The sequence below is a fragment of the Eutrigla gurnardus genome (assembly GCF_963514095.1).
Source record: "Eutrigla gurnardus genome assembly, chromosome: 12".
Lineage (NCBI taxonomy): Eukaryota > Metazoa > Chordata > Actinopteri > Perciformes > Triglidae > Eutrigla > Eutrigla gurnardus.
This window is the reverse complement of record NC_139926.1, coordinates 16,151,719-16,175,296: the sequence shown is the minus strand read 5'-3', so window position 1 is coordinate 16,175,296 and position 23,578 is coordinate 16,151,719. Positions and strand designations below refer to the sequence as shown.

Sequence of the window (23,578 nt, the reverse complement as noted above, 5' to 3'; positions counted from 1 at the left end):
GCAAAACACACAAATAAGAAACACAAACACAGATGAAACAGACAATGAAAATGTAGTAATCTGGATCTTTATATCTGTCAGACATGTGGATGACAAAAATGTGGGAGCGACAAAGCCGTTGCGGTCTTGTCTGATCTCCACAAGATAATTATTTCAAAAGGCACAGTTATCCTCACACAATGTCGCCGTCTGACTGAATGAATAAATACAAGCATGGAACTGAATACTTGGCAATACATGAATTCCCTCTCACACAATCCCACTTACGGGCCAGGTTTCTGTCAGGTCAGTGACTGTCATGTAGAATTCACCAGGGAGAGCGAGGAATAGAGGGACGACAGATATCGAGAGCAAAAAAAACCCCACCACGCCGTCTTCACACAGTGCCATTCACAACACCTTGTATCGCGTTTGCTGTTGCATCCTTAAAAGGCCAAAGATGTGAAAGCATTGGCCTTTTCAACGATTGCATTTCATGCAAATCCATTTGCCACAGCTGTGCCTGCTGACACCTTATCAGCAGCCTCTGTCTTATTAGTGTGAGATTTGTTGAGGCTGAGTTTCCTAACAAGCCACATCTGTTGGTGCCTTCTTCCTCCCCAGAGGCTCGAGACCGACCTGTCGTACTGGATGGACCACGCTCGCGCCAACGACCAGGGCCGTCAACACCACTATGACGAAAACGCCCCCATCGGCCCGCGCGACTCTTCTTCCTACAGGCACGGCGCCAATGTCAACTACGACTACTATTAACTGTGATCGGCTGATAGTTCTACACGTGTCGCGCAGTTGTCAAATGTCCAAGTACTCTACAGCTGCTCTGGCAGTGTGAGCTCAACTCTTTCTCAGCTCCCCCCAGATGTTAATTATAGAGCAGAGGCGACACTCAACGACGGCAAAAAAACAATCACGTGTGCTATTTACATTTTTACAAGTAACACTTTGAGGCAACTGATTTGTATGAAATACTGTTAAAATCTGACATCTGGCTCTTTTTTTATCACTAGATTATGTAAATAAAATTATAAACTGCCCAAGTCCCCTGCTTTCTCACTTCCACGACACAATAGTAGAAACCCGTCTCACACACACACACACACACACACGCACACACAGCCTTCCCTAATTATATCATATGCAAAATATTGGAAATATTTTATTAAAATAGCATCTTCATCTGAAATTCATAACGCACATCCTGACAGGAGATTTCACAAAGCGGAACACAATGACGTGTTGACAAACGTGTGTAATGAGGCTGTAACAGTCTTACTAGAGGGTCTGCCCAGTCCTGCAGTGCGCTGCATGAACAGTCAGTGTGTTTACACGCCACTGATAAGAGGACAAAACATCCAGAGGGGAAAAACAAAATCAGGTAGCTCATCCCCGGAGACAAAACACCATTAAACTGATAAAAGAAACACAAAGCACTGACCAAGAATGTCACGTCTGGAATTTAAATAGCAAAAGCACAAATTCACAAAAAAACAACCCCAGCTGGGTTTCAGATTTCTTGTCTCAAATTTCTGTTTTTTGATTCAAGCCTGTCCATCCAACACTCGTGCTCCGATATGGAAAGCCCTTATCCTGAAGTGCAGCTGCAGATCCAACTCAAGGCAACACAACACTTTTTAACAAGAAAGTTGTCTCTGCTTCTCAAAAAAAAAAAAAAGACACCATATTCTCAGAGTGCAAACAGTTGCTCTTCAAGGGTCCTCGTAGGAGTCTCAACATCCTTCTGTGTTTTGGGAGAGTCTGTGGCTGGAAAGCTGACCTCAGTTGTGTCTGGGTCTTCCTTTCTTCATGCGGGCGGCTTTGGGTTTGGGGATGTACTGGTTGTTGGCCTGGTGCTCCAGTTCCCTGCTGAAGTACTGGATAGTTTTGTTCAAGCCTTCCTCCAGGGGCACCTGTCCACCCAGCCACAATAGATACAACATAAAGATACTGGCACCGACTTAAAACAGCATCAAACGAAAATACCATATCTCACCTACATTAATATACTGATACATTTGTAATGCACGTCAGTCAATAATATTCTTTGTAAATTATCCTTGAATATCCCAGTGTTTGCCCTCTAAGTCAATCTGTCTTAACGAGCTGGACTCACTTCAAGATAATGAAATAAAATGATCAACGTGGATTTCATCGATCAGTTTCATTGACACATGATGGACTTCAAACTGTAAATACTGATTACTTGTCATCCACTGCATTGAAATTCCATCTCAAAATATGAAATATGCAAACAGATACAGAATGTCGTAGTCAGTATCTGCGATATTACAAAAATCTCATTGATTGTGAATCTACAGCGCAACATTTCTGAGCAGTGAAAGAACGAGAGGCTCCACATTGTTGATGATCAGGATTGTTACACCACACGGGGATAAAAGTTCTGGTTCTCAGTCTGTCTACAGTTGGTTTTCAGGTCTGTGGAGTGTCACACGTACCACGGGCTCCCAGCCGAGCATCATCTTGGCTTTTCGGATGTCAGGTCGTCTCCTCTGTGGGTCGTCCTGGGCCTCTGGAAGGAACTGGATCTGACTTCGGCTCACTGCGAGAGTGTGTGGACAGAGAGGAGGACATATTGTTAGTCTTCTTCTTACAACTACATTTCATACTTCTGATGATGTGTGTTGTGGTGGTTTCATGCGCATCCTATCACTCTGCCAGATGTGCTATTGGACCTACAACTGCTCGATCAACACAGCTGTGTTTGGGCAGCCTGCTATTTCCCTTTCATGTATTTGTATTCGTCTTTACCATTCATATTTATTCATCTAGCAAAGTTATTTCCAGCGCAACCTTTGATCGTGACAAAGATACATAACGGCACCTTTGAGAAAGAATGGGAAAGACAGAGCAGAAAATAGGACAATTAAAGTAGGATAAGGATATTAAAAGGGACAGTTTACACCCAAATCATAAATGCATATTTTTAATTTTCCTTATAGTCCAATTCATCAGTCCAGACTGCTCACAATTGTAGATCATCTTGAGTAACCGGGTCCTGATTTCTGGAAAGATTGCTGTTGAGTTTTTCAAATTTATTTATGTACACTTTTATATATATTATGGAGTAACTCAGGCCGCAATCTAGACAGATAAATAGCACTACAGGTAAGAGGAAAAATATATATTTTGTATTTTTGGGGTGACTGAGATGGCAAGAGTTTTCAGAGACGCACAGAATGACAATATTGAGTGATGGGACGTCTCACCGACGAGACTTTTGATGAGCTGAGCAAACTCCAAGATGGTGTGTTCCTCCGGGTTACCCTGCAAAACGATTTCATAACTTATATTACACCAATGTCATGAGACATATGCTGATTCACCTGCCATTTTAATATGTGAAACAAAACAGGGTGTGGTGAACTCACCAGATTGACTGGACTGCTGATGTTACTGTTCATCAACAACACCAGGCCGTTCACCAGATCACTGGGAAACAAATCAGAGACATTCAAATGGATTATCTTTCACTCGGTGGCTCTGCTTCGCATGACGGACACTGCGTGACCATGAACATACATGTAAGACAATACATTTCATATAATAGCCACTTTCTACAAAGCATTTGATACAAGCCGAGCAATTTCCTCCCGCAGGTCAGGGGGGATAGTGGATGCACGTTAATTATGAAAATCTAATCCCCGTCACTGCACCGCATCCACATCAGTAAGCTCTACTTTGGCCCAAATGTCAAATTTGCATCCATGCACGTATACCTGATATACCGAGGGTAGACTTAATATTATAATATTAAAAAAAACTGTTTAATGTCGTCATTTTATCTGCCTGGAAGGTTTTGTTCAAATCTGAATTCCTCCACATTTCAGGGGCTAGCGGGCCAGTTAAAGATGACCTGTGGAGTTAAGTATGCTTTAAACAAACAAAAGTTCTGTTTGCATTCATTGTTTCTCACTAAAATGCTTAAATAGCCATGCTGAATTTGCATATAATATATTTAATAAACAAAATACAAGTAATATAATGGTCTTTTGAGAATCTTCTCATCCTAATTTAGGGAACTGTAGATTTTAGTTACCGGTAATTAGTTAATCATAGCTGTCAGAAAAAGTGTGCCCTCAACATTTCTACAGATACATTTATAAAAAAGTACCCCAAAGTATTCATCATCTTCTTGTTAGAGTGGAGCCGTAGGAGCATGTGGGCTCCTTTTGCCTTTGTTAATCTGGCCTTCTTACACATCCATCTTTCACACCGGTTTGTGGTTAATGGTGAGAGTGCACTGTGGTGACGGCAAGACTTGCATCTATACGGCTCCTTTTGTAGTCTTGCAACCCCTCGCAGCACTTTACGTTACACGTCAACATTCTCCCTATCAGACATTCACATACTGACAGCAGAGGCTGCTGTAAAAAGGTGCCAAACCCTAATTAGGCTCTTATCTCAGTGCTCATTCAAACACACTCACACGCCGATGCCACAGCCTTCAGGAAACATTTGTTCTTAGTATCTCCATTAAAAAAATAAAAAATAAAAAGCCAATTAAATGCTACATTGTTTGTCAGCAACTGATCATAAAAGGTAAAATAAGAGGCAATAGACAACATAGAACAAAACATAGTTTGGTGTGGTATAATAATACGCACAGCTCACCCACCTCTGCTACACATACCACGTACATACATGGCCCTAAAAATATAGACATGCTATCTGAAAATTTGTGTGACATTGAACCCAACATGCATTTCACCAAAATAAACCTTTGTGTTCTCTCTTCTCCCACAGTGACTGTGAAGTTATCTTCAAAATGATACCAATCTGACATTTACTTCCCTTAAAAGTCCTTGGATGAACCCATCCTCAGTAGACAGTTTAAATGTCATTATAAACTAACTTTTCTCAGTGAACTGAAAAAAGTTAGTAACAAATTAAATTGTGGTTACTGTCATTTCATAAATGTTCTTGGCTAAAAAAAAATACATTTGACTAAAGTAAAGCATTCTTAATTAAAATGTAGCATATACGAAGAAGAAGAAGAATATAATTTCCTCTGCTTTTGTTTCCTTCAGCTCTACCTTCTCTCCTGTGTGTCTCCTGATCGTTGAGATAGAGAAATGTAAATGCCGTAAATGAAATCATTTCAGCTTTTCTCAGAGTTGACTTCACTGTTTACACAATGTGAAAGTCATGCAGGGCGGCAGGTGAATGCTTCGGAGCGATAATGGTGCGTCTCTCTGATCTCTCCCAATCAGCCTGATCAAATTATTCTCTTTATCACCTGGACACAAACCAACAGCAGCCCTTTAACCGGCCACATATAAACATTGCTTCAAGGCAGCAAAGCAGGCTGGTATTGGTATATAATTATGAACTTCAAAAGTCCAATGTAATTCACTTCTCGACCTTAATCCAAACTGATGAGTCCACGTAGACGTCATCATCCACAAAAACCTTTGATATACTTACTAACACCAGAAAAAGATTAATTAGTTTGTCTTTACTGAAGTAACAACTAACACTAAACTATACTATATAACAGCACTAGAACATTATATATTATTAATTATATCACAAATGTATTGTTACATAATTGGTGACTGGACAACAAAAGATTCTCTGTGACAAATACTCGGTATTGATGAGGAGAAAACGGGTTTAATTGATCAATCTTACCTTACATACTGAAAGGCTCTTGTTTGGGACCCAGTACCATAAACCTAGAACAACAACAGAAAATGGATAATAATCTCTACAATATTCACATACTGAGGGATATGAATATGTGTTACCATGCGCAAAATATTTAGTTTATTCAATTATTTTTGGCATTGGACAGGATCAATTTATTAGAGAGATCATTTTCGATTTTTACTTTTACAGGAATCTTGGAAACTTGTCTTGTTTAACTTTTCCCTTCTTAAACTCTTATTTTCAGTTTTGTGCATCAAAATCTATTGCTATTAAAACATATTTATATTTACTCCTTATTATTACTCCAGATTAGGAACACTTAAGTGTCTGACTCAATTAAACAGTAACTGATCATCATAACACTGAGACTAATTCAGTGTGTACAAGCTTCCAATGCAAGTAGCACTGAAAAGAAAACTACCCTGAGAGAAGTGTGTCTCAAGCAGCTAATAAACATGTTGAAATACATACAGTGAGCGGCTCTCCCTGCAGAGCCTGCAGGATGAAGTTACTGACGACTCGTCCATCGTTCATGTGCATACGCGACCCAAACGTGTTGAAGATTCTCGCCACCCGCACCTCTACTCCTTCCTGTGAGCAAAGAAACAAGAAAGCAGGCGACATATTAGTCATTTATTTACTTTGTTGCTCTTGTTTATAAATGTTTATCTTTAATGCCGATAGCTCATTTTATTATCCTGCATTCTGTAACGTATATTCCATTTGGATTTTCATCAAGGGAATACGAAACCCGATTTCAGTAGTTCTTGAATAATATGTAAGCATGAATTAATAACTATTAACACTAATCTGGATGACAACGACAAACTGGCTGAAAGTGACAATGTGTGCAAATCAAGATGGTGTCACTTGGAAATACACAAATACATGACACTTTTTTTGGTAGCCTTTTAACATCAAATTAGCCCCTTTGCCCCAACTTAGTGGTTTAGTAATATTCTTTGCATTTGAAGCGGATCATAAACACCAGGCAAGTATGACACGTGGCATATTGACATGCATACATAAATACATACCGTAGATGACCATTTAGTAGCCCGGGCGTTTAATATGCTAAATCGACTTGGAGCCCAGGCGTTTATAAGAACCAGGCGCGTATTTGCAACAGGCTACAATTTATTTTTGCAATGAGCAGCACCAGACCATCATGCAAAGAACAAGGAGCTCACCATAGCACCACTGGAACAAAACTACTTTTCCCCCCCGACGCATCTTTATTGACATCAGACAATAAATACAAAGACAGTTTGTCTGTGTTACCGCGACACAGGGAGCTGATCAGAGCAGTGTTATGAATGATAACGGAAGGGGGGGTCGATCGCGGTAATTTCAACACTGTACATTAGCGCATTTATCTATATCCCTATATCCCTCAGTCTAGCGCGCCTGTGTTTGTGTGTCTGTGTGTGTGTGGGCGCGCGCCTGCATGCGAGAGAGAGAGAGAGCGCGAGAGGAGGGGCTGACTGACAGAAGAGGTGAGAGCCGGTGAAGTGCTGTTAAAAAAAACTTTTGTTTTCTGTGCAAGACTATGGTAAACACTTAATCGCCCGGGCGTTTAATTGAACCGGCGTTTATTATGCCAAATGAGGTCGGACCCCCGGCGGCTATTAGAGCACAGGCGCGTATTTGCACGCGGGCGATTATTTGGTCATCTACGGTACATACATAAGAAATTGTTAAATAAGGCCGACTACATGCTCGCACTGATCGCACAGATGTGTAAAACTCTACCTTTCTGAAAAATCTATGACCTTCATAAGTCAACCTTGTGCATCAATACATACATACAATGCATTTTAGGTCATATAAAATGAATAAAACATGGACATTATGGAGATTATTCTTTTGGAAAATGTGGAACATGAATTTAGATGGTCGCAGCCCAGAAATATATTCAGTACGGTGAAGGAGGAGGACACAATGAGGACAACATGAAGAGGTGTTCTTGGAAGGTGTGTGAAAATGTATAAGTTGGTGTGTGTGTGTGTGTGTGTGTGTGTGCGTGTGTGTGCGTGTGTGTGTGTTCCTGTGTGTGCACATCAAGGCCTATGCAGCTAATTTAAAGGTTAACACCAATACTGATTAACAATAACAAGTACTTAAAAAGCAATGAATTGAAAAGCACTATGTTAATGATAACAGTTTGAATCAATGAATGTTATCCAGTCGCTATAATCATATTGCTTGCCACCACACAGGGAGGTGGTTATTATTTTGTTTGCCACTTAAATCCTGTCCATCTACTGCCGAGCTAATGATATGTGACTGGCATGTTACATATCCTAATGGACCATCACATTGCAGTAGGGTCATTAAACTTTCATACACACACTATCCATGTTGGAATAGAAGTGTGCATAGATTCTAATAAAGACTGATCCCTAGAAAATGAAGCAGATATGGCATTAAAGTCGGCTTTGATGAAAATGCTACCAAACGTCACACAAATTAATGAACAGGCTCAACGCTGTCTGCGGTCATAAATCATCAAGTGAAAGCGAGAAACTGGTTAAACATAACTCACCTTTGGCCTTCACGGGCTCCAGATTGCTAAATAATTTCAATAAGTCTCTTATGTATGCCAGTTTGCCTCCGTGTTAACGAGGTTGTTGTATATTGGATGTATAAAAATGCACAAAATGTTATTAAATTTATGTTCTAACCGAGTCATATTGGCCCTGCAAGTGTAACGTCATGTCAAAGGTGGAACGTCATGTTCCACCTTTGCGGCGCAGATGTATACAGTTGATATGAGTGACAGGTTGAAATGTTTGGGAGAGCGGCCGGACTTTGTATGCAACCTGCCCAGCTCCCCTGATGTTGAATGATGGGACGAACTCATGTCAAGGTAACACTTATCAAAACCCTGTAGTTTCACAAAGCAACACCACCAGCATCAGTTAGAACACCGATACTGGTGCCGGCGAGCTAGTTAGTCTTCTAGTCTTCTAGCTGCCAAATGAATAACTCGCCACTCTTTAATTTTATGCACATTTAATTAAAGCAGATGTGTCACCGTCTTTGAAGCATATTTCTGGAGCTGAGAGTAAATGTATAATCAAAAACATCTGCACCTGTATATATTCATTTCATATAATGAGGAGGCAGATGCCATGATGGACCAAAATAAAGAAAGTAAATAACATGGCCGCTGCTCTTCATGCTCTTCTACAGGTTTAGTCAAGTTTAGTTAATTTGCAATAAAACTGAAAAAAATTGTTCGGACATCGATTCAGAGCATTTCTGTTACCTCGATCATAATTTCCTTGTACAAGTTATTTAGTTTTATTTATATTTTGATTTTGTTAAATTGCATCATATCAACTAGCAATCATAAGTTAAATGATCCACAGTTTTCCATCTTTATAATGTTTGCCTTCAATATGAGGAGCAGGAGACATGCTTTTCCCTCTACATTACATACACTCATCAGCTTTTAAATGTTAATGAATTTCGATTACATGACTGGGCAATAGATGTAATGAGTGATATTCTCGTCCCTGTGAACAAAAGACTGACATCTGAATATTGAAAGCAGTCTATTTCCAAGAATTCTGCCAGCAAGTGTGAAAAAAATAATGAGCAGTTGAGGAGGAGCAGGAGACGAGGCAGATAAATAAATATCACCTGCCTGGGGGAAAGGCAAGAGAAGTCAATCATATCTGATCATTAAAGGCTGGTGTCAATCAAGTCACAACAGAAAAAAACCCCGATAAAAATATCCCAATAATGATGTTTAAGGGAATATGCATAGAAACAGACTTGATTAATTGATTTATCTTGAGTATTTTGAAAAAAGGCCTATTCCCATCATAAGCTTCCCAGTAACGCATTTTATTTATTCCTGATAAAACACATTTATTACTAACGAGGAATAAAAATTCACAGGCAATTCAGAATTCTGCTAAATCTGCCAATTTAAACAAAAAGCAGAGCGCTCACTTTTAAAGCCTTTAGCTTTGTGTCTTCAGTTTGTGGAAGTGCCAAAAGGTATTTTGGAGTAGCTGCTCTAAAGCCTTTTACTGATGAAAGTCACAGTCTTATGTGACCGCCAATTAAATAAAAACAAATAACGTCTCTGAAACCTGGTATTATTTCAAATGCAATGTATAGTGTATAGTCACGATACCTGTTTCATGTAGGCATAACACATGGTTTCTGCTACACGTTTCCCTTCATCGTAGCATGCTCGAGGACCGATTGGATTCACATGGCCCCAGTACTCCTCATTTTGTGGGTGTACCTCTGGATCTGGAAAACAAACGTCTTTCAGACACATGGAAAGGCTAAGGGATCTGGAACAGCCTGCTCTTCATCTTGTAGATTGACACAAGCATGTGAGCATTTCAGCTGCTTTTAAGCACTCAACAGATTAGAGTAGAGAATGAATGGCTGACCTGCCATTGTATGACTGGGTTTCAGGGTAATAACACGACTCTCTCTTTGATTGCTTGGCAGAAATATCTAGTGTGTATGAGTGAGTGTGAGTATAGATAGTAATTTGTGGTCATAAATGTTGTCTCTTAAACAAGGATTGCTGCTTTGCTGCCGAGAGGCTTCAACAAATCATCACTTTGTTTTGCAGCTGTTTGCGACTACAATTAAACCCCAAAAGCGATCACAGAGGCCAGTTGTGGCAGATTGCTGCCTTCTTCAAATTATGAAGAAATGTAGTGTCAGAAATGCTAACATTTAGATTTAGCACATTAATCAATGTTTCAGAGGTGTTTTTAAACTAAATTTGTGTTGTGAGGCTTGTTGTTGCAGCAACTACACATGCATCTTGCCTAAAGAATTGCATAAAATGAACCAATTACCACACAAAAAGTAATTGGAAAGCAGAATCGGCACCAGAATATTCAAAGGTGAACGGGAGGCCCCAGCCTTACCTCCATAAACCTCAGAAGTAGAAGCCAGGAGAAGTCTGGCACCCACGCGTTTGGCCAAACCTTGGAGAGAAAACAACACAGTGAGAACAGTTACTGCAATGTTCTCTGTGCATCTTCCAGCAGCGAGGCACCTCTTAGCTCAAGGTAAGCAAACAACCCCAGGAGGAAAAGGGGACTGGAGCGCACTGATGGCTTTTGCAGCTTTTTATCAGGCAATTTTTGACTCTTTTCCTTGAACAACAGGAGAAAAGTCTTCTATTGCAAGAAACAAAGGAGATAAAGGATGAAACCTGGCCTTACACCTAAGTACCGGTAAATACAAAGAATAGACAGACGTAAGATAGCACACACTGCCTAGGCATTTTTTCCTCAATGTCTTAACATAAATATAAAACAATCTAAAAACATTAATATTTATACAGTACTCTGACAATCTGCAGTAAGCAGTCATTCACTGGGATGTTCTGAAATGCCCTAAAATTAGATGCTAGTGAGAGGGAAGCCTGTTTGTGCTTCTCATCATAATTCTTCATCATTTTAGTTGTTTATTAACACAAGACTCTGGTGCCATATTTTGAACACTCAGACAGCAAAGTAACAAGACGAGGTATTGCCTCTCTTGTACTGCATAAAGTATTTTGCTGGCTAGACTGAAAGCAGCTGCCTGGACAAAAGAGTTTTCTGAGTTTCGTTTCTCTTACTACTTTAGCTGGGGGGATTTTTTTCTGTGGTTTAAAAATGCATTAGAGTGCTCTTAAGAAAGTGAAACAAGAATTCGATTGAGACTTGGAAGTTATTATGAAAGCTTGTTTTTGAGATTCTTCTGTGAAGTCACATAAGGGAAGAGTGCACTTAAAGTACTCACCAAGCATGTTAAGAGTACCAATGGTGTTGGTCTTGAGTGTTTTGATGGGATTGTACATGTAGTTCGGAGGAGAGGCTGGAGAAGCTAGGTGATAGATCTGGTCCACTGTAAAGAGCAGGAGAAACACAAATAGTCTCATATTGAAACAGACAACAAAATCAACTTTCTTGTAGTTGGGAAATGTCTTAGTTCCTACTCCAAGGTTGCATACAGTGTTACAGAGGGGAACATATTATATCACCTTGTGAACGTGTGATGTTTGATTCAACTGACGAACTGACCTATAGCTCCTAAATATACTGGAGCGCCACTGGGCCCCTCTCCAGCATGAATGAATGAATGAACCGGTCCAGCTCCGCTTACACCCCGAATCTGAAGTGAGGCTCTGTGGCATCAGTGGGTCCCACCCCCTATAGCAATTTTGTGTCTCAGTTGTTGTTATTATTAATTAAATTGTTGTATTTTATCAGATCACGTGCACAGAGATGCAACGTAAAACATGTTAACAAAAACAGGATACATTGTAAAACCCAGAATCGGTCGACCACTAGCTGAGAGCAATTTGTACATCTGAATTGCTTTTAATGACTGCTTTGTAAAACATTTTTCAGAAGCAGGATGTGGCATTTGCCTTTCAAGAAGATAGTTACAGATGATTATTTTCTTAGCAGAACTAGAATGATGAACAAACATTGACCAATCAATAATTGAGATGAATGAAGGTAAAAGCATTTTGGATCAATCTCTCTCTGTATACATAAGTACATAAGTGTCTGGCTTGGCCCAAGCTCAATGGCGTCTGGGAGTAATCATGCACTTCAGTGAGTGGATACCTATCAGCTTTCTGCAGTAATCCAATTTCTTAAACACCATGTATACGAGAAAGCCGGGCAGCGTCTCAGGGTATGAAGTTGGATAAACATGATTTCACCAGCTTTGCTCTTACAGCAGAAAGCTGATGCTGGAATCCACGTCTGTAAAGACTTTATACATGTATACATGTGAAGGACAAACCCCTCAGAAAGAAAATGTTACACTGTGACAACATGGCGGCAGTGTGGAAAGCTTACTAAAATAAGACATCCTTTCTACACTAAATAATTAAATTCCAACCTGACCAAACCTTAAACTGACATGGATCCTCTCTAACAACAATACACTTGAAGTATAAAAAAATACTACACTGAATAATATATCCAGTTAGTATATAGTGTACAATAATATAAAATCCAATATTACATACTTACAGCCTCAGAAATGGCCAAATCAAAATCTCACAATCAGATTCGGTGGCGCTGTATGTGTGTGTGTGTGTGTGTGTGTGTGTGTGTGTGTGTGTGTGTGTGTGTGTGTGTGTGTGTGTGTGTGTGTGTGTGTGTGTGCGCGCGCTAGGGGTGTGAATCTTTAGCTTTGCAGCGATTCGATTCGATTAACGATACAGTAGTTGGCGATTCGATTCAAGGACAATTTCTTTTTTTTGTAACGATTCGATTCAATTCGATTCTGTAAACCACGATTCGATTCAGTAACTTGTAACCAAAATTCTATATCCATTAAATAAACATGCAATAATGTGAGTAAGACTATCTGTATTCTTCTGAAAGGTGAAAAAATAACATTTATTCTATAAAAAAGTAAATCTGCATAATATTTTATGCTGAATACAAAAATGTAATTAAAATATGCTCAGTGTCTTAAAGGTATTAAAACATTAATCATAAGTAAGAATCACGATTAATCCGATTAAATGCATTTATATTGATTATTGGTGAAGCCAAAACGATTCATTCTATTTATTTATTGTAGCAGATCGATTTAGTAGAATCTATAGGACTGACAATCGATTCATCGATTCATCGAATGAATTGTTGCAGATATTACAGATAATTTCCCATATTTTTGACAGAGGTACACTGAGACAAAACTATGAACATTATTTACATAGTAAACCTTAAAAATAAAAAAGAGCTGAAATGTTTCATGGCCTGCGTATATTAATTACTTTATTTCTAATGAAAAGCCAACATTCCAACCCACTTCTGATCCACTAGATTTCATTGCTCAAGCATTTTTTATATCACTTTCTAAAAGGCAGAAACATAATACCAGGGATTTCCATCCATGTTATAAGATAATTGGACATCTACTACTTTAATGTGTAGTAAAAGCCAGGAATTCCTGGCATGAAGCACAATTTAACTAGTTTGACAACTCGTCTAACTTTTACTGTACTAATGCCTTCTTGCAGTACATTTACACCTACAAGCACAGTGACGGCAGAAGATTTTTCTCATTAAAGTAGAAATATGTCTCAAATGTGCACATTTAGTTAGCTCTGAACAGACTTGTCATAATGTTGGATCCTCAACAGTAAAAGCAAACTCCTTCCACATTTACTCTTTTGCTCACCCTCAATATAGAGAGGCTCCACCACATCGTGATTGATGAGCTCGAAGTTTTCGTGGCCGATCCAGTGTTCCACATTCCTTTTCCTTCCTGTGAAGAAGTTATCCACCACCGTCACCTCGTGGCCATCCATCATCAGCTTGTCAGTCAGGTGGGAACCCACAAATCCAGCCCCACCAGTGATCTTGTGAAAAAAACACACATGTATGATAACATCAGTAAAGGATATTGCACTGACACAGCGCTGTGGGGTTCTTGGTAGAGGAGACTAGCTGGTCCCAGGTCTGGTGGTGCTCTGTAATCTAAAGATCATTTGGGGTCCATTTATACTTTTATTTGGAGAGAGACAGGAAACATCAGAGGTGTGCAATAACTACTTGTCCATCGGATTGAACTGTGCTGACAGCAGAGTTGCATTTAACTACTTACACGCGAGACATTTGTTCATATAATAATTATGCCAAAATTAAAGTTGAATCAAATAGAAGTAGCAATAATTCTGTCTGAACCAAAGAGGCGGACAGATTGACTGACACTCCCTTCCATAGGATACATATAAGACCCAAGTTGTGTAAGAACTGATTTTTCGTTAAAATACATGTGAAAACAGCTGCAAGTGTCTTAAAGGACATCTGAAGGGCTTTGTTTGCCAGAACTGATCCTCTAGGGCAGCACTTAATCTGACGATGTGCACCACTTGTACATGCTCTACTAATCAAATTCTTATGTTTAGGTTTCCTTTAGAGATTAGAGAGGATTAGAGCTGAGGTTGGAGTTTAAATCTCTATATAGCCTGTTGAAGAGAGAGTTGGAGAGACTTCGCCTGGGAAAGGCTACCGGACCAGATGGCTTCAGCCCATGAGTGCTGAACGCATGCGCTCACCAACTGTGTGGTGTGCTTCAGCACCTCTGCAACCTGAGCCTGCACCTCAAGAGTAACGGTGGAAGACATGATGCCTAATGCTCTGCTGTTTGCACATCATATCATCCATCCCTCCAACAAAAGTGCTGCCAAAGTGGCTCGACTCAGTGTTGGAGTGAATGTGATAGTTATTTGAAATTGCGATCGTCACGTACCAAAATTCTCTTCCGATCCTTTTCTGACAGGAATTTCACAGGTGGGTATTTCTGAGAAAAACTAGAGAGAGAGAGAAGGAGGAAGAAGGAAAGAAAAACTCCATCAGAAAGAAAATAAATAACAGCAATTTGATACATGTAAATCCAGTTCTTGAATAATAAATAATCAGGCTTTCACTGCATTATTCTGAACGCTCTGCTCTCATAATAGCGGCCACAAGTGAATTGCTTTGCCTGAGAAACTAGATATAGGTGCTGGTTAGCAGGCACTGAAGCAATATGGTGTCTTATTGTATTACATTATAAAATGTTGACAATGTGTGGGTGACTTTTAATTCACAACCTTTTACATTAAATTATATTCTTCATATAATTTTATATCACAAAAAGTTTAACTGTTTCAGTCAAAAAAATGTGGTTAATAATTTGGATTGATGATTTAGGGATGATGGATGAATGCACCAATAATACTTTCAGACCAAGTACAAGATCTTACATTTAAGTACTTGCCTTTAGTAGCTGCATGTCTGCATGACAATGCACACTGCCTGTTTTGATGGATTAAACCTCTTTGTTCATTGGGTTATCGTTGCAAGTGGGCTGCTTATATGTCTAAAATGACTAACATCACGTTACCGTAGTGGTCTTGTGTGGGTACGTATCAGATATTTTATGTGTACAAGTACGTGTATGAAAAGATACTGACATCAGTGCATCTCTACCAAGATACCTTGAATTCATTTATGAGTAAAACATTATCATTGGGGCGACTGTGGCGAGTTGGTAGAGCGGGTTGGCCAATGTTCGGAGGGTTGCAACGATTCATCAAGTTACTCGATTAACTCGATTATGAAAATTCCTCGAGGCAAAACATCTGCCTCGAAGCCTCGTTAAATTCCTATGACGCGCCTATGTGCAGGGATCTGATTGTTCCACACGGACCGTTGTTCAGGAAGCACACCAGCGCGTCATACACGGTCATTCATTCTGAATTTATTCGGTGCGATGGCGGAAAGTCAGACTCAGAATGTCCGTAAACGACAGAGAGTATCAAAAGTTTGGGATCATTATATATTGAAGGAGGAAGAGAACAAGGTGCAGTGTGTCTACTGCAAAGCAGACCTGGCTTACCACTGCAGTACGACGTCAATGATTCAACATCTGAATCGAAAACATCCACATGCTGTTTCACCAAGAGTCGCTGAAACAAGGTAACGTAGCCTAAACCTTTACATTGATGTTCGCTGATTTTAACCCTCTGAGACCCATTGTAGCGTATACGCTACAAAATATCATGTTGTTTTTAGAGCGTCATAACTCCGTAATGGTTTGCGCTAGAAACATGCGTTTTTTTCCCCTCTTAAACTAGAGAAACGGGGCTAAACAACGGTATCCTGCTTGCCCATGTGAGCGATTTATTTCTGACAACAAAACGAATGCGTAAAGTAGTAAAATGTGTGACTAGATGTCTCCTCGTCTCCGTGGCGCATTTCTCCGTTTTGTTTATGTATATCGATCACTTCTCATCCGCCATCTTGCTAGTGACGTATAGAGTTACGTTTATGCATCGGACGCTCGTATTGGCTCCCGTAGCAGCTTTTACAGCCAATCGGAAAGCCTGATTTACGCTTGGCCGTGAGTTGTTGTGTTTGCCCAAACGGACGGAGGAGTTCAAAGCAGAGAAAAGAACGGTCAAACAGTTACTGTAGTGATAGAGAAAGCTAAATACATAAATGGCACAGAAGAAGTACACTATATACAATTGTTTTATTTACATTTATTTTTATAAATTGTACACATTGTGTACCTGTTTGGCTTAATATGTTATATTCATTCTTTGTTCTCAGGTGAGTAATTTGCAGAAGGTGCAATCCTTTTTTTGTAATGTTGTATTAAGCAAACAAAACCAAGGCCAAATGGCCTTTACTATTTAAGTTTGTATTAAATGTTATCCATGTTTTATCCAAGTTGATTTAACTGTATTGTTGTTAAATTCTCACTGGCACTTAATAAATGGGCTTAGTTTTGGAGCCAAATTTTGGAGTTGGAATGAATACCTCTGTTTATTTTTTTTAGAAATGCTTGATCATTTTACAGCCACATCATTTTCGTTATGCATTATTTGTTTTGGTTGTTTAAAAACGCAATTTTTTTTTATCCGATTCCTCGATTAATCGATCGATAAAGTGCTAAATTAATCGATTACAAAAAGAATCGATAGCTGCAGCCCTAATCCCCGCCCTTGTCACTGTGTCATGGTCGTTGTGTCCTTGGGCAAGACACGTCACCCAGCTTGCCTCGTGTGAATGTGTATGACTGCTGTATGTTTGAGGTGGGGGTCGGAGGGGCCGTAGGCGCTGAATGGCAGCCACGCTTCCGTCAGTCTGCCCCAGGGCAGCTGTGGCTACTATCGTAGTTTACTACCACCGGTATGACTGTGTGTGAATGAATGGAACCCAGAACCCTGTCAGAGCGCTTTGAGTGTCTTGAAAAGCGCCATATAAATCCAATCCATTATTATAAAACCTGATAAACATTAGCCAAACCAACAATAAAAAAAAGTCCAAGATGTAATTAAGCAAACTCATAGCATTCATATATTAAATGCCTCACCAATGTTACTTTGAAAGGACCTTCTAGTCATGTGGCATATTATACGTTTATAAAATCAGCACACCGTAGGGACAAGATTCCACGGATGCCATGTAAACAAGTGGCTTTACATTTTTGTCTCATTAGCATCCAAGGCATTAAAATGACAAATAATCAAGCAAAATGTATGTGCCTCCAGCAGCGGCAACAGAACAGCCATTATTGGCTTCATTCATGGATAGCCTTTGGAAGTCACATTACTTCTAATCTTAGAATATCAAACAACTGGTAACTGGGGAAAGCTATGTAAAGAACATAACATATCACTAATGCAGGCTCATTCCATGCCATTTAGATGGTGTAGTAGTTACACACGTGGTGTTCTGGTTTAGCTTTGAATAAAAATGAGAATGTTTTCTGGAAAAATAATTAAAATAAATAGTTAAAACATACATTTAATATAAAGTTTTAATTCTAAGAAATAGCTCATTAACCTTTTACTGAGCACCAAGTTGAAAATATGTTTATACCGACAGTGGAAATAATCGCTAATGGTCAGTGAACCCAAGCCTGTAGACAAGTTTTGTAACACAAGAAAAAAAGAGAGATACACACCTCTGTTCCAGATCACGAATCTTCTCTCTGAGAGGAGCCACAGCCTAAAGTGAATTGTGAAGTGAGAGATAAGTGAGGAGAGAGTCAATGCTTAGTTAAGATTAAACTGATCCTACGGTGCATCTAAAAGGCCCGTGATGTTTGTAGGATTTCAATGCAGTGAGTCCATGGCACCCACAGGTGGTCATTTGAGTGATGCCTAATAAGATTTTTGTTTTTTGACAAATTATACTTGTGTTTCATGTTATATGGTTATATTCATGCATGTTGAAAATGATCATTAAATTAAACAAATTAAGTCGCAAATCTGAAAAATTAAGATAGCCACCACAAATTCACATTCATTAATTTTACAATATAATGTACTACACCGATATATACCATAAAATTAGTTTTATATTACATACTCCATGTCACCCCAACACTGAATACTCTCAAGTAAGAAAATACTTACTTGATACTTTTATACTCATGCTACAATGTTGGAGAAAAAAAAAAGAGAAAAAAAGTAAACGTACAGCCTTGCAACATGTCGAACTCACTTCATCAATTCTTTGCTCGATCTTCATTTCTCCGTGTTCTTGTATTGATCTATGATGAGGAAAAGAAACACAAGGAGAGGGGGGATAAGACGATGGCCGCAGTCATCACAAAGCCAGAGAAAATAGCTCTTGACTTGAATCGTGCCGTTATTGACAACACATGACTCATCTCCCTCATTGATCCCATGACAGTGGGATACGTCAGTAAAATCCACTATCACGGTATAAATAATGTACCACAAAATCTAAACATGTATATGTTGATATAGTTGTGAGGTTATAGTTACTTTTGTTGATTAAACGCACCAGGAATGTGTGTAATACGTGTCAAATCAAGGTTATTCGTTACAATAATGCTAAAAATGCACAAAATCACATCTGACACTACCATAAAGAAGTGCTGCTCATAATTTGCAACACTGCAAATAAGGGCTTAATATAGCCAGATTTATTAAAGGGGATGGCTTCCGTGGTATGAGAGCTTAAACAGACAGACACATTTATATTTTCATTAGAATATCAATTGTATAGAAATCATTGCATGGATTCTCACAGTATTTCAAATCCAAGGGAAAAGACAGAGCGGTGATCTTTTGACATAGACAAAAATATATTAGTTTAATTAGATAAAAAACATCAGATTAATTTATTCATATATCTGGTTTTGACATTGCATGTCTACTCTCACATTAAGAGTGAGAAATGACATGACCAAATCAATTAATTTAACTACTTTTTTTTTTTAACCAACTCAACCGCAACTCGACTACCACTGAGAGAGACAGTCTGCTGTGCTGCATAATGCACGAATGCATGTGTCCCAGTTCATCATGAGAATCAAGCACTCAGGATAGGAGGAGTTTCATCTGGCTATAAAATTACAACTACGTAATTATTAGGCCTATAATTGCCTCTAAATATTTAATATTTTATCAACAGAGAATACCATATGTGGGAAGCTTTTTTCATGAGGAAGAATAATTGCCAAGAACCAAACGCTCTTGTCAGCAATGGTCAATAAAACGGGTCAAGCTACACAACATCAAGGTGAAGATTGACTCATGCTGATAAAGATCACACTCATCAGGTTCAGTAAACAAATATTACATCATAGAAGTAATCTCTGAGTTCTGATGAGAAGGTTTTGTGCATTAACCATTTCAGAGACGATGTTTTTTCCACATTTAGATATTTGACACCAAGATCTTGCAGATACCACATCCTTTAGTCTATATGAGCCCAACGATTAAGGATAGTGTTACAGTACATTATTTGATAAGCCTGATGGTCACATTATATTCTATAGAATAAACAGGGGCTACATTAATTTTGCATTGGGTAAAATTCTGCCCAGAACCATGACTGTATTTACCACGCAGTATGGTAAATATTTCATTTATAAGCAGTTATGTAATAGAGAAATGAATCACTGTACCTCATGTTCGTAATTGTTCCCCAGACAGCTGGAAGAGAAGAAAACAAAAACTTGTCACAAAATGCTAACATGATGAATGAAAACTGGATAAATGTGTCACATTCACACAAAAAGTACAGACAGGAGCAGCTTGGCAGGAATTTGGGGAATCTACTGTATTTGTTAAATTAATAATCATGGGACATTATTTTAAAAGCTCACAGGTGATTATATTTTTCATTAAGTAGGCGATTTAACATTTGATAGTGCTGATAATATGTAAGCAATAATAATAATATTTTAATAATACTGTATAACCATGATAACTTCATATTGAGCCTGATTACTTCAATATTTATCCAGTAGGATGATTTAAGTTTTCCAAATTACATCCAACAAAATCCTCCAAGTCTTGCACAGTGTTGCCAGATTGTCCAGAAAAGCAGAAGACAGGAGATGAAATTTGGGCAGATTTTGTCAACATTTGGCAGGGTTTTGTGAAATATAGTGAAAACACTATTAACAAATAAGCTTGTCATTTTACAGTTAAAAAGTGTTGTGTCCATTTGCTGGTATTATTGACTAATTTAATATAAGCAATATTTGATTGCCAACTGTTTTGGGCATATGGAAGGACCTTACCTTGATGACATCATCAATTACACTGATATGGCCACTTGTGTGTTTGGTTGTCTGACTGCATTATATGCGTGTTGCAATCGCCTATTTATCTAACATTTGTATTTGATTATACATGAAGCTTTGCAACCTGATGTGTTTTTTATTGCCCTTGTAAGATTATACAAAGGTTTCTGGTCTGGCTTTTATTACATTGAGCAGGAAACTGTTAATCTTATCTGGTGACACTGATCCAGTGAGATACATGTATGCAGGCTTGGCCACCAAAGAGTACGTTGTGTCAGTTTAAAACTACTACCACAATTTGACAGTTTGATTGCCATGACAATCAAGTCACACTAATTGGTGACACTTATACAGATGAGGCATTTAGTTATTGTACTTACAGGCAATGTAGGCGACCAGAGCGAGGACAAAAAGTAGCTTCATCATTCTTCTGTTTAATCCTGATATCAGCCAGATGACCCGCTTCATCATCCGCTCAATGCAACAGGACCCAGAACCCAACACGTTCAAGTCCAGCTATAGCATTTTGAGACCCGGGTGTTCATGTCCACGGTGGAGTTCGGTCTTCTGGACGTGTCGTGTTTTCTGAGAGGACAGTGACTTGGTGTTTCTAATTCATGTAAACTAGCAGCAGCTCAGTGGGACAGGCAAGCTAGCTGCTCCTGCTACGTCAACACCAAGCAGGAGCAGTTTACGTGGCTAGCAGGGGTAACTGTTACACACACTGTTAGCTAACAGCACCAGTGTCAACACTCACAACTACATACACACTAATTTATCAGCGACATGTGTCACCCCCGGCCAGATTTACAATAGCTGAATCTCATCATTTCATACGAATATCTTAAAGATACGTTCACAAACCGCAGTGACGCCTCAGTAACAAATAACACTATGAAGCCAAATGGTTAGCTGTTAGCACCACATTAGCAGCTAGCCACGGCTAGCTAGCAAGCTACTTAACTGACAGCGTAGTTTTGTTCCGTCCATAGCTGCCGCTTAAAAAACAGACTCGAATCTCGCCTCACATTAATATTTAGCTACGTAAAGGGGAAATAAAAAAAGCTGTTGGTTTCAAGGGCGCACAAATGCACACACGCCGGAGTTTGCTCCTCTCAGTTGGGCCGAGGAAGACTGTGGCAGATGAGCGATAAGTCATCGCTCGATTAAACAGCCTGACTGTTTCCCTGCAGGAGACTGCGTGACGCTCGTTCGACTCCCCTCTGATAATAATAGTCGTTTTGTTTTACAAGTATGAGCTTACTGATGCCGATGGCGCCACTTATAAACTTAAAGAAATTGTGTACTATAGTGCCACATCTTCACCATTCCTCGTGAGGTGAAGCTTTCGAGTTGCATAATCATTTATTTGCAACACTGACACACAATGGCTCATTCATTCAGTCACACGAAACTTTCCACAGCACATAAAACTAACCTCGTTTAACGCCTTGATGATTTTCACATCTCAACCACTGTAAGCTGTTTGTGTGGTAACGTGTATGCATTGGCTAACAGGCTTTATATCGTTATACTGCATTATGGTTATTGTAATAAGAAAGCCAGAGGCATTCATGTTTTTCCTTAGCAAATACAAAATCAAGTGCAGGTCCCCACTGCAATGTCATCTATTCCTTTTAATTTGAGCTACATGTAGTAAAATGTATTTATTTTAGGATAAACGAAAGAAAGAAAACAATTAGTATAGTATACCCTAATAAAGATTGTTTTGTATTAATTTTGAAAACAAATATTCACATTTCAAAATGCATAGATTAAACAGCGACCGGTTAAACACCTGATATATTTCTGATATCATTGTGTGGATTAAGCTTTTATTATAAAACATTGATTGAACATCGACTTCTAATGTCAGGCACCACATTAATGCACCTCTGCTGTTTACTTGTGAATCTAACCCTGTCGGAAATTATGAATAAATATATGTAAAGATGGACAACAGACTGTGTAAATGTTCTGCCAGTTTAACTCCCACTGGACTATTGATGCATCAGGTGGTGAATTGACCAGCACAAACAAATGCATAGCCCTAAGATTAAGTGTTCACAAGATTGACATGGTGAATCTACAAAGCACACCCGGCGTAAACAGCTGAGTAAATAAACTGACAATTTCATCATGTCCCTCTCTTAAGATTTATGACTAGATTCCAGAAAAGGTGAGAATAGCTTCTTAAAAGTAATCAAAAACCACTTAAAAGCACCAGACTGTGGAGCGATTTTAGCGTAATGAATGCTGCATATACTGTATATGCAGTATTACTAGAGTGACATTTTCACTAAGAACAGTATACGTAGCGGGTTAATTTTCTTATTGACATGCTATCACTCTTAGCATTGTCCATGTGAGAATGTTGACATTAACATTTAGCTCAAAACACTGTCCCCACAGCCCCACAGAGCTGCTATAGCATGGTAGCATTTAAATTCATTAAATAAAATAAAAATGTTCAGTCCTGTGAGCACGACAAACATAATTCCTTTCCTCTCAGTTGGAGGAGCAGCAACATTCCAGGGAGAGCAATCTAATAAGTATAATCCAAGCAATGATGGAGAACAAGATAAACACTCGTAGGTATTTATCTTCTTAAAAATGCACATGTCACGTTACACATCATTTCACAAGGACCACAGTAAATCCAGCACCCACCTAAGTGCTTTGAGAATCCTTCGTTTTCCATGATGATTCGGTGATTGAGTGACGTCTGTCTGATAGCTGAGTAAAGTCTACTGGTTATCCTGTATTCAGGGTCGCGGGGGGGCTGGAGTTGATCCCAGCTGCAGCTGAGTTAAGTATACCATATATTAATAATGTGTAGGTAGTT

General features: G+C 39.0%; 2 protein-coding genes across 2 annotated transcripts in view; one reads left to right on the top strand and one right to left on the bottom strand.

The window, feature by feature from the left end:
- Positions 1 to 992, top strand: part of ecrg4a (ECRG4 augurin precursor a) — a 3,700-nt gene extending 2,708 nt beyond the window's left edge. The window contains exon 4 of the mRNA XM_084023732.1: positions 604 to 992. Coding sequence (XP_083879858.1) covers positions 604 to 753 — 150 coding nt within the window. The 3' untranslated portion in view covers positions 754 to 992. The remainder of the gene's footprint in view (positions 1 to 603) is intronic.
- Positions 993 to 1,138: 146 nt separating this feature from the next.
- Positions 1,139 to 21,882, bottom strand: uxs1 (UDP-glucuronate decarboxylase 1). The gene is made up of 15 exons (XM_084023723.1): positions 21,114 to 21,882; positions 20,110 to 20,137; positions 18,675 to 18,723; positions 18,133 to 18,176; positions 14,926 to 14,986; positions 13,852 to 14,032; positions 11,443 to 11,547; positions 10,578 to 10,637; positions 9,818 to 9,939; positions 6,139 to 6,258; positions 5,650 to 5,693; positions 3,387 to 3,447; positions 3,225 to 3,282; positions 2,454 to 2,557; positions 1,139 to 1,907 (listed from the first exon to the last, which is right to left on the bottom strand). The coding sequence occupies exons 1-15, from the start codon at positions 21,202 to 21,204 to the stop codon at positions 1,776 to 1,778; spliced, it is 1,260 nt and encodes a 419-aa protein (XP_083879849.1). The 5' UTR covers positions 21,205 to 21,882; the 3' UTR covers positions 1,139 to 1,775.
- Positions 21,883 to 23,578: the final 1,696 nt, after the last annotated feature.

What these genes read in the sequence shown, in the direction of transcription:
- uxs1 (XM_084023723.1), bottom strand. Translation starts at nt 21,204, where the DNA reads ATGATGAAGCGGGTCATCTGGCTGATATCAGGATTAAACAGAAGAATG. An exon ending in GTTATGCCTACATGAAACAG is followed by an intron (nt 6,259 to 9,817) that starts GTATCGTGACTA and finishes CTTTGCTCACAG; the next exon opens with GAAGGAGTAGAGGTGCGGGT. An exon ending in AGAGCCTTTCAGTATGTAAG is followed by an intron (nt 3,448 to 5,649) that starts GTAAGATTGATC and finishes TTTGTTTCCCAG; the next exon opens with TGATCTGGTGAACGGCCTGG.